Source organism: Aotus nancymaae, unplaced genomic scaffold, assembly GCF_030222135.1.
Source record: "Aotus nancymaae isolate 86718 unplaced genomic scaffold, 86718_ANA_hifiasm-v0.15.2.pri h1tg000016l, whole genome shotgun sequence".
Taxonomy (NCBI): domain Eukaryota; kingdom Metazoa; phylum Chordata; class Mammalia; order Primates; family Aotidae; genus Aotus; species Aotus nancymaae.
Genome location: NW_026988428.1, coordinates 68,846,733 through 68,859,069, shown reverse-complemented (window position 1 = coordinate 68,859,069; position 12,337 = coordinate 68,846,733). Strand labels below are relative to the sequence as shown.

The window sequence follows — 12,337 nt, the reverse complement described above, 5'->3', positions numbered from 1 at the left end:
GACTTCAGTCAGCCACTGAGAAGTTTTTGAAACTAAAGAAAGAAAGGCACCGGACCAGGAGTGGGCAAACTCTGCCCCTGGGCTAACCCAGCAGTCCCCTACCTTGGTACGGCTAGTGAGCTAAGACTGGTTTTTACATTTTTAAACGGTTGAAAAGAAATATCAAAAGAAGAACAATATTTGGTGACACATGGAAATTATATAAAATTCACACTTCCTGGTCCATAAAGTTTTATTGGGACACGGCACCCTCATTTTTTCACATATTGCCTATGGATGCTTTTGTGCTGCAATGGCAGAGATGAGTAGCTGTGATAGAGACTGTAAGGTCCACAAAGCCGGAAACCTTTATTCTCTGGACCTTTATAAAAAGGCTGCCGGGCCCTGCACTACGCAATGTGTGCACTGATGCTCAGCTCACCATCTCTCTGGAGAACCATGGCCTAGTGCAATGTTTGGGTTTGAAGGTGAGAGATGGATTAAACATGAGAAATGCCTTCCTCCCAGGTTGTGACACCTGACGCTGTACCTGTTCCCAAGGCACAGACAGCAGGAATGACTTTGTTATAACTCAAGTTGATGCCTTTCTACTTTCAGTTTCAGAAGGCTCTTCCCTGTGTCTTACTTAAGTCCCTTATGTCACTATTATCATTTCCCACAATCTCAGTGAGTTACTAAGGCAGAGAAGGAAACAACCCTGGAGTCTGATAGCAAAGAGAACGAATCCAGGAAGTCTGGCTCCTAGCAGAGTTTGGTCAGACACTCCTTCCAAAACAGAACTGATGGCATCTTTTCTGTTAAGCATGTCACCTCCCATGGTACAAGCCCTAACCCGAGACAGGAAGACATTTGGCATTCTCAGGGGGCAGGCCTACCTGGGACCCCGCTTACCTGCATGTCCCTCCTGGCGATGAAGCCTTTGCCTTCAGCATCACAGGTCTGAAAGAATTCCTGTGCCTTCCTCAGCATGATTAGCTGGCCCGGCGCCTGCTCCTGAGTCTCCCTCTGCTCCAGGCTGTCCAGGGGATGCAGGCAGGCTCCACTCCCCTTTGGCTTCTGGCCAGACCCCTGACCAGGTCTCTGGGGTCTGGAGACTACCCTTCCATCAGGAGTGGCCATCCAGCTTAGTCAGTTTCTTGAAGTCTTTTTCAGAACCTGCTTTTGGAAGATGGGAGAGAGAAGTGGGTGTGGTGGGTTGGAGTGAGGCTGAAAAGAACGAGAGGGGATGAGAGGGAAGCACAGAGCCGCTCACCAGTGTGTCCAGGCATCTCTTAGCAACCACCTCTTAACTAGCAAAAGCTCAGGACAAGGGGAAAATATGCCATCATCAATAGATCAGCAAGCCCGTCAAAGGGAGAAGGGAAGAGGGTGGAGAGAAGACAGACATCTCCAGATTGAAAGGATATGGAATAGGGGAAGCCTGAAAACAATTTCTCCCAATTTAAACAACCAAACAACAACAAAACAGGTCCCCGTACAGCAGCTGCCATTTACAGAGAGTGTACTTAGACAACATGCCATGGCCTCTATATACATTTTTTCATGTAATTCTCACATCTCTATGAGATAACTATTATCATCTTCATTTTAGCAATGAGAAAACTGAGGCTCAGAGATGGTTGAGTGACTTGCTCAATATCACGCAGCAAATCAGTACAAAAGCTGAGATTTATATCCAAGCTTGCATAACTTGTGTGATCTTAATCCCACACCGTCCCGACTCCTCAGCATTGCCGAGGATGGAAAGCTCCCCTCAGCCAGGTGCACTTGCTCCTACATCATTTGCAGTCAAGTTCTTGGTGAGCTCTTACCCAGTGTCATAGACCTCTGCCACAGCTGTGAGCTCTGCAGTTTACGTAGGAGAAAACGTGCCCCAATCCATGTTGTACAGGATTTGCCAGGCCTGGTTTGGTGATGTCCAAGGCTGTTTTCAGCCAGACCAAATCACAGATCATACACCTCAATCAGGCTCTAAACGACTCTGAAGGAGTATTTTCAGAGGGTTTCTTACAATGTGATGTGGAAGACAGCATACAGAAACCTGGCTTCTAGTCTGGACTCCACTGCTGCTTATATGACCTTGAACAAGTCAGTATCTGTCTGGGCCTCAGCTCACTTATCTGTCTAAGGAGAAGACTGGACCTGTTTGTCTCTAAGGTCCCTCCTAGTTCTGACCATCTGTAAGTCTGTGAAGTCCCACATCACAAAATGTTATTAATTATAAATGTTATTAATAAAAAACTGAGTCTATGGGATAAAAGGAAATAATAACATCCTTGGATTTTTTCCATCTGAAGACTTTTTGGAAGTAGAATAGGTCCAAATTTTAAATACATGATCACATTTAGAATTAAAAATAGAGATGTGCACTGCAATGCATTTTGTGGGGAGCTGGAGAAGGTGATGCCCTGGATCATATTTCCTGTGTCCATGTGAGTAAGAAAGGAGGAAAATAAGTGAATCACCAGGCAGGTTTCTCTGATTACCAGGCCTTAGGCCTCTGACTCAGCTAAACCATGTCCAAAGCAATCTAAAATCTGTTGATTTTAGTGCACATCTTCCACTTACCAGATTTGGCAAGAGCTGTGGGCCAGAGCTGGAAGAGCTCCTGGCCACAGGGATGAATTTTATGTAATAGGGCCTTGACAAAGCAGACCAGACCACACCTTTTGCTCTACGTGGCTGGACATGTAACTCCCACCCTGACCCATCTGACCAGCCCCATCCTCAGGAAATGCTCTTTCTTGTCATCCCTATGTGTGTGAACTGACCGTCACCTAATCCTAAGCAGATTTAACATTTTTATTCTATCTTCCCCATAGGGAGTTGCCTTGGATGCACGTCCTGAAGGGGCAGGGCCATCTCCACGGTTTTTATGTGCATTGTTCAGCCCACCTGCATGGAGTGCTGCCTTTGGAAGGGCTTTTGCATAAAGATGGTGGTGACGTGAGCTTCTGTAAATATACCACATGAGCAGAACAGGCTGTTGTCTTTCTGGTACCTTGCCAGGACTCTGTCTTCAAGGTCTCTGCACCCAATAGGCCCCACCCTACTCCCGCCTGCTACTCCCAGGAGACAAGGTTAATAATATCTGTCATTCCTTGACTGCTTTCTCTTGCCAGGCCCCTAGCATACTTCATCCTATTGAACCTGACATCCTGCTATATGGTAAGTATGACTGGGATTCCCATCATACAGATGAGGCAACTGAATTTTGGAAAGGTTAATTTGGATCAAGGTCTAGCACAGTTAGAGACGTCTTCTGCTATAACACATTACCTTCCTGGGACCCAGTTGTATGCTTTCTCTTAACAGTGTACTCATCCCCAACTGATCTAAATCATCTCCCAGAGGCATAGTCATCATTTTAAAGGGAATGTCTTTAATTCATTCATCCATTCATTTATTTGCATCTACTGATTACCATGCAGCAAGTTCTGAGCTAACACTGAGAAACAGTGTTAGATGAAATAGTGAATAGGACATGGTCCTTGTCCTTAATGAATGAGTCTCTGAGAATCTTAAATGGTGGGATTTCAATAATGGTGACTGACACTGGGGAAGATGTTTTGAACTGAGGCCTAACAATCAACTACTTCTGAATAGCTGTGTGACCTTAAGTGAGCCCTCAAGTCACTCTGGGCCTAAGAAATAGTAGAGAGGATTTATTAGTTCCAGATCCGAGGCTTGCTGGCTCTCTACCTTCCCTAGACCACTTTCCCTCTATCTCTGCCCACCTGGTAACAGGTGATGCATGACATGAAAGAGCCAGTCTAGTTGTTCTAGAGAAGTCAGCTATGGGCAACCGGTAGGCAGGCACCAAGTCTTATTTGATTTTAACCACAGTTTCTAGCCTAGAATATAGTATATAGAAGGTGCTCACTGATCACTGAATGAAGGAAGACAAATCTTTTGCTGAAGTCTTCAGAGGAGGGCCTGCAAGCATTTTTATTTCAGGCAGGTAGTTCTACATGTGGAATTTTTATCTTATAATGAGTAAGTCTAGACTTCTGTTTGCAGAAAAGATATAATATCAGAAGCTGGATTTACCCTCCCAGTTGAAAAACCAAAAATCCAGACAGAATATAATTTTAAAAATGGTTTTCAAGACACTAGACATCAGGAATGAAGGATGGTGGTCCTTAACAGGAGCAGGCCTACAGTGAGCTGAGTGAATTCAGCCCCTACAGTACAGAATTTAAAAAGATACTTACTCATGAGCTAACCCTGCACTTACACAAACCTGAGAATTAGGACCTTCCTAAGAGTCAGCTGCTTATGGTACAAAATCTAAGGAGGCATTCACTCTCCAAGTTGTGCATCAATAGTGATTTCTGTCTTAAATTTTTTATTATTGGGGCTTCACTCATCTTACTCTAGTTCAAGCTCTATTCCTGAGAGATAGGAAAGAAACAAAATGAGCTCCAAGTTTGCCCTGTCTTATTGCCTAAAGAGTTTTTAGTTCACGGCACAGGGAGGGGAAACACAGGTACAGCTTTGTAGACTAGCTACATTGAGGAAATCCAACTGTATCCTGCCTATAAGAAATATACTTTACACATAAAGACACAAACAGTTAAAAGTAAAAGGCTGGGAAAAGATATAATACATTAACATTAGTTAAGAGAATATTGCATATTAATATCAGGCAAAATGGATTACAGAAGGAAGAATATTAATGGGAATTCAAAATTCATTTCATAAAGGCCAATCCATCAATATGCTATAATAATGCTAAACATTTATGTGTCTAATAACAGAGCTTCAAAATACACAAAGGAAAAACTGATTGAACCGCAAGGAAAAATAGCAGACACTATGATATCCAAAGATTTCAACAACTTTCTCTCCCAATAATTTATAAAACAAGTAGACAGCAATCAGTAAGGATACAGATGATTTGAACACTATCAACAATCTTGACTTAATTGGCATTTATAGAACACTCCACCCAACAACAGCTAAATATACTTTTCAAATACACATGGAATATTGACCAAGAAACTCCATATTCTGGGTCATAAAATGAGTCTTAATAAATTTAAAAGGATTCAATTTGTACAAAGTATGTACTCTGACCACAATGGAATTACATTAGGAACCAATAACAGAGAGACCTCTGGAAAATCTCCAAGTATTTGGAAAGAGAGTAACACACTTCTAAACAACCCATGGGTCAAAGAAAAAAAGGAAAGGAGAAATGAAAAAGTATATTAAGCTAAATGAGAAAAAAGCACAATATGTCAGCAGTACTAAGGAAAAAATTTATAGCACTAATCATATATACTCGGAAAGAAGAAAGGTCTCAAATCAATGACCTCAGATTTTACCTTAAGAAACTAGAAAAATAAACACAAATTAAACCCGAAGTAAGGAGAAAAAAATAATAAAGATTAGAGAAGAAAAAATGAAATAGAAAACATAAAAGCAATGGAGAAAATCAACAAACTAAAAGCTGGTTCCTTGAGAAGATCAATGAAGAGAGAAGACACAAATTACAAATATCAGCAATGTGAGAGGTGATATCACTACAGATACTATAGACATTAGAAGGCTAATAAGAGAATATTATGAATTACTTTATGCCAACAAATTTGACAATTTAGATGAGATGAACAGATTCCTTGAAAGACACTAAATACCAAAGTTCACTCAAGGAGAGACAGATTACATGAGTAATTCTATATCTGCTAAAGAAATTGACCTGATAGTTAAACAAAAAAATCTTCCCTCAAGAAAACTTCAGGTCCGCATAGCTAAATTGATGAATTCTATCAAATAATTAAAGAAGAAGTAATACCAATACTACACAGACGCTTTCAGAAAATTGAAGAGTAGGAAATACTTCCTAACATATTATATGAGGCTACCATTACCCTGATACCAAAACTGAACAAAGATATTATGGAAAAAAAAGAGGCCAATATCCCTTATGAACACAGATGTAAACCTGCTTTAGGAAATTTTAACAGCTTGAGTCCAATGCCATATAAAAAGGTAATCCTGACCAACCAGGGTTTATCCTAGAAATGCAAGAATGGTTTAACATTTGAAAATCAATCATGTAATTATATTATTAGCAAATTTTATTATTAGCACTATGTTAGCAAATTTTAAACGATAAACCTTTTGATTATCTCAATAGATACAGAAAAAGCATCTGACAAAATCTGCTTCTGATAAAAACTAAGAGAACTAGGAATAGGAAGGAACTGGCCCAACATGAAAATGGGCATCTACAAAAACAACAATAGCTAACATCATACTTAAGGGTGAAAACCAAATGTTTTGTCCCTAGGGTCAAGAAAAAGACATGAATGTCTGTTCTTACCATTTCTATTCAACATTATGTTGGAGAATTTAGCTAGTTCAATGAAGCAAGAAAAAGAAATAAAATACATTCAGATTGGAAAGGAAGAAGTTAAATTGTCTTTATTCCCAGACAGCAGAATTGCCTATATAAAAAAAAATCTGATGAAATTCACAAAAAGCTACTAACTAATAAGTGAATTTGACAAGGTTGCAGGACACACACTCAGTACATGATAATCAATTGTACTTATCTATGCTAGCAATAAAAAATTAAAATTGAAATAAAAAAATCATTTAGAATGAAATAAAAATATGAGATAGGAATATATCTGACAAAGGATATATAATACTTATACATTGAAAACTATAAAATATCAATGAGAATACAAAGAAGACCTTAAAAATGGAGAGATATGACATGTTCAAGGGATTGAGAGACTCAATATTATTAAGGTGACATTTCTTCCTAAATTCAATAGATTCATCTCAATTCCAGTCAAAATCCCACCAGGCTTATTTGTGGAAATTGATAAGCTAATCTAAAATTCATACAAAAATGAGAAAGACCTAGAATAGCCAAAACAACTTTGAAAAAGAAGAACAAAATTAATTAGAAGACAAACACTACCTGATTTCAAGACTTATTATAAAGCTACAGTAGTCGAGACAGTGATACTGGCATAAAACACACAAATAGATAAATGGAACAGAATATAGAACAGAGAAGCCAAAAAATAGACCCATGTATATAAATGATTTTTGGCAAAGGTGCAAGGTAATTCAAAGGATAAAGCATAGTTTTTTCCATAAAAAATGCTACTGAAACAATTGGATATCCATTTGCAAAAAGAACTTTAATTCATACATTGTACCATATACAAAAAAATAATGTACAATGTGTCATAGGCCTAAATGTAAAACCTAAAAACATAAAATTTCAAGAAGGAAACATCTCTGTGACCTCAGCATGGGCAAAAGTTTCTTGGGTATAATAGCAATAGTGCAATTCATTTGAAAAAAATATATGATAATAAATCGATCTTCATCAAAATTTGAAATGTCTGCTCTTTGAAAGATAACATTTAAGTGAATGAAAAGCAAGCCATAGGCTGAGACAAAGCATTTACGAAACACATATCTAATAGAGGATTTTTATCTAGAACATATAAAGAACTTTCAAAACTCAATAAGAAAACAAACAACCCACTTTTTAAAATGGGCAAAACATTTGAACAGGCACTTCACCAAACAAGATACAGGGATAACAACCACATAAAAAGGTGTTCACCCTCATTGGTTATAAGAGACATGCAACTGAAAATCACATGAAATATCACGACACACCTATTAGAATGGCTAACATTGCAAAGATTATACCAAGTCTTGGCAAAGATGTGGAGCAGCTGGAACTCTTATATATTGCTAGTAAAAATGTAAAATAGTATTACTCCTTTGGAAAACATTTGACAGTTTCATAGAAAGTCAAACAAATGTTTCCCATATGATCCAGCCATTCTACTCCTAAATATTTACTCAAGAGAAGAAAAGCATGTGTACATACAAAGAATTATACATGACTGTTCATAGTACTTTTATTTGTAATAGTCCAAAACAACAACTCAAATATTCATTGACAGGTAAATGGATAAACAAATTGTGGAATGCTATTCTTAATTAAAGGAAATGAACTGTTGATCCTAAGCAACAAAATCGACAAATATCAAAATAATCATGTGAGTGACAGAAGTCAGACAAAAAAGCCACATACTATATGATTTCATTTATATAAAACACTAAAAAATGAAAACATCTGTTAGAAGAAAAGAAGTGAGAATAGGGAAGAGTGAGAAGGAGGGATTGCCAAGGGGCAAGAGGAAATTTTGGGGGATGTGGATATGTCTGCTATCTTAAGTTCATGAATATGATATATGATTCCATGACAGTTTCCAGGACTTATTTATTTATTCATACACACACATATATACATATATACCATATATATTAAAACTGATCAAATAGTACACTTTACATATAATGCAGTTTATTATATGTCAATAGCTCAAAATATCTATTTTGAAAAAAGAAAAGAAGAATGGGTCTGGGTCAGAAACTTCTGTCTCCCAGGACTCACAATCTAGCCTGGTCCATTGTATTCATCCCAGGAGCCTGATTCTGCCTTTTACATTCAACTCTGGCAAGCAGGAAATGGCTGAAATTAAGCAATTTCCCTACGAAAACTTTCGGTCTGTTTGTGCAGGGAGCTAAATAAACCCTACAAATAAAGAATCAGGGCAGAGCCCCCTGTGAAAACCACTGATCTAACATGACTTCAGCCTCTTCTCTTACCCTGTGTCCCCTGGCTAGACCTGCAATCTTTGCTAAGCATCTGTGGCTTTCTCGAGAGCAGTGGAAAACAAAACAGTCAAAGTGCTTCTCCTTTCATTTCCAAATAAAGTGGAAGCCCTGTATAAGCTCAGTTGTCTCCCATTTGGATGAAGCCCAAGGATGCCTTAATCTCAGGGCTAGACATAGCTTTTTGTCTCACAGATTTTCCATTAGACCAACAGACAGTAAGTACATCTGTAAAGGAGGAAATGGTGGAGTATATTCTAAAGGCAAAAGGAAAAGACCATCACAAGGAGAAAAGAGAAAATGCTTTTTATCTGCCTGACTCTGTGAGAGTTTCCAGGCCACTCTGCTCCCTCCAGAATGGTTCCATAAAAGTCTTTATGAACAGATGGGAATTATCCAGCCCTTAAATACTTCCAGGAAGATTTCCCAGCTATCGAAGGTAATTCTAGCAGCTTAGTAACTGCTACAATCAGAAAGTTCACAGATCAAACCTAAATCCCTCCTAAGGGTTCTAAGCTAATTTTCCCCTTACTATGGGCTCAGTGGAAATAGAGAACAGCTGGTATCTCCTTCCACATCACACCAGCAGCAAACCTGAAAGCAGCCGCTAAGTCATCCCGATTTCCCTTGAATCTCTCCTGCAGCACAGAGTTAGGAAATCGAAAGCCCAAAAAGCATCTCCAGGATCCATTCACATCTCTTCAATCACCCAGGATTCAGTGGGAGGAATCCTCCATATGCAGCAGTACCCGGAAGCTCCAATGACTAACTCTGAGCTGGCAATGTCTGATAAAGGCAAAGAGATAGGTGGGTCTCGTCAAACTGCAGAGGGGCAGGAGGACTTGGGATTAGTATCTGACGTGGGTGCAGTCTTGTGGGACGGAGCCCTTAAACTGTGGGGTCTGCACTAACTCTGGATAATGTCAAAATTGAATTGAATTATAGGATATACATTTGGTGTCAGAAAAAAAAAAGACACTACAATATTTAACAATCAATTTTCTGGGTTGGTGTAGGGGGCAGCCCTGATGTGTAGCATCTGCCTATTTCTGTAGTGTCAATATTCCCACTGTGACCAGTTTAAACCTACCAACAATCTATTGGCTCTCACCAAGAAAGAGATTGAGTGGCTGATGTTTCTGGAAAGGGGAATCTCTGCATCCCTAGTACTGTTTGCACAGGTGATAGTAGCTGATACCTCTTTAGAATGTATCCCCTCAACCCTAAAGTTACAGAGCAGGACCCATTATTAGATCTGTCTTAGTGCTCAGAGGAAAATGAGGGGTTTCACAGGGGGACCACCAGTTCTTCATGCCTGTGCCTCTTCTATACACCCCATGACCCAGGCAGGCCCTCGAGTGGGGGCATGAGACAAGGCAGATGCAAGGACTCTTGACGGTGAGGAAAAAAATGCTGAGCTGCATCTCACAGGGCTCCTCTCACCACCCACTGCTCAGGAGGAAAGCACTTAGCACAGTAGCCAACCCAGCCAGAAACGAGACATGTCTCTGGTCCATATGAGACTGTTACTTCTTTGACACATAGTGAAGTAGGGGGCTTTGGACAAATACCACCCCTTCTCTGATAGGCTTCTTGCTATGGTGGATAAGAACATAAAGTCCAAGGCCAGAGTGCCTGAGTTAGCTGTATGACTCTGGCAAGTTTCTTAAGCTCTCTGAACTTCATTCCCCTCATCTGTGAAATGAAGGGTCAGGGTAGCACCTTACGTCTGTCAGCTTTTATTTATTATTTATTTATTTTAAGCAGAGTCTCGCTTCGTTGCCCAGGCTACAGTGCAGTAGCACGATCTCAGCTCACTGCAACCTCCAGCTCCTGGATTCAAGCAAGTCTCCTGCCTCAGTTTCCCAAGTAGCTGGGATTACAGTTGTGTGCCACCACGCCCAGCTAATTTCTGCATTATTTTTAGTAGAGATAGGGTTTCACCACCTTGGCCAGGCTGGTCTTGAACTCCCGACCTCAAATGATCCACTCACCTCAGCCTCCCAAAATGCTGGGATTACAGGCATGAGCCACCATGCCCAGCCTGTCAGCTATTATTATTATTACTGAAATCAAATTGGCTTCCTCCACCCCAGATTACATTCTAATAAAACAAACTAAAAAAAAGCAAAAAAAACAAAAATTACACGAAAGAATCAAGAGGCCCAAAAATCGACCCTTGACTCCCACAGCTGGACAAGACTTCCTTGTGTGATCTTTTCTCTTCCCTACCCCATGCCACCAAGAAGGCAAATATGCCCCACCAGCCATATAAAGGGGCAGGTGGATGGAGGCGCATTTGATTGCCTTCGAAATGGGCAGTCTTTCCACTCTACAGCCTGCTGGACATCCAGAATCTTTCCTCCTCTGATTAGGTCCAATTTTCTTGTTCAAGCCTCAGGGGAGACAGGGAACAGCTGTCTCCTACCTCTGTAAAATAACTCTTCCGGGTCTGGACAACTATTATTAAACAGCCCCCTTCACACTTCTCTTGCTGTATTATAAGATACATTAAAAGCCTTGATAATGATTTGAGGTCTCCGTGAGATGGCTGCTGTTCACCCTAATTCCTTCAATAATTAGTGGTTGTAAACCACTTTGAAGATAAAAGGCATTTTATAAGAACTAAGTCCTATTATGATTAGCTGTCCAATATTTTCTTGCTGAAGCCAAAGAGAACATCAAAGCCAAACACAGCCACAGCATGATAGCTGGTGGTTAATTAGATGTATTTCAAGGCATCTAGTATATATTAAAGAAACTGCTGCAAAATTTATCAACATTAAAAAAGTGTCTGCTTTCTTCCCATGAACAAGCTTTTTTCAAAGGCTGTCAGTGCTGATGCCTGCAAGACAAGTGCCTGAAGAGGACCAATTGCTCATGTATCCCCTCAGCCTGGAAGAGAAAGGCATAATATAATACCTGGCTTGGCATAGCATCTTTTCTTATAGTTGTCTATACAATTCTATATATACCAGATCTCCTTTTGTCTTGTTTTTGCAATTATGCTGTAATACAAGCAAGTAAAGTAACACTATCCCCACTTTATAGATAAGGAAGTTGCATATGACCACGAATTTTAGAAGAGATCAGTGTGGTGTACCTGGACAAAGGTAGGGCTGCAGATCTGTTATCAAGGCAATGTTATCGATGCTCCGCCCAGATACCCTTGAATATTTTTTGTGGACCCTCCCTCAGCATCTCTGTGCCTTTGCTTCTAACTCTCTGAACCTGTAACTCTTAGGAAGTGGACCCTTGAATTATTGACCTACTTTGTCCACATGGACAGAACCAGAAGTGCCTGGAAGTTTCCCCCACCTCTCTAAAGAGCCCTTAGCCAATGACTGACGGGTATGGAATTATGGAAGCCCAGTACTCCTGCCTCCAGTTGGGACAAACTCTGAGTTGCGATTTACACTTTTGAACACTTTTGTGGGGCAGAGGCTGGAACTTTGCTGAGATCTCAATCTGTATGGCTTCCTCCTGTCTCCCATCCTGCTCCCCCATCCCTTACCAGGTTCTCTTGGAAGGATTTTCTTAATAAATCACTTGAATATGAATCTTCCTCTCAGGATTGGCTTCTGGGGTCCCAATCCAAGACAATTCTCTTGACCCAACACTAATGAAAACATTTTGTATATTTTCCATGCGATACATTCTCCCAGATCCCCTT

The 12,337-nt window shown here is 40.1% G+C and overlaps 1 protein-coding gene across 8 annotated transcripts in view; it reads right to left on the bottom strand.

The window, feature by feature from the left end:
- The window catches only part of CRACR2A (calcium release activated channel regulator 2A), a 141,402-nt gene that overhangs the window by 85,485 nt on the left and 43,580 nt on the right, over positions 1 to 12,337 (bottom strand). For all 8 annotated transcript variants that reach the window (XM_021671346.2, XM_064377530.1, XM_021671348.2 and 5 more), the window contains one exon: positions 892 to 1,155. In XM_021671346.2, the coding sequence (XP_021527021.2) occupies positions 892 to 1,119 (228 nt within the window). In that variant the 5' untranslated portion in view covers positions 1,120 to 1,155. The remainder of the gene's footprint in view (positions 1 to 891; positions 1,156 to 12,337) is intronic.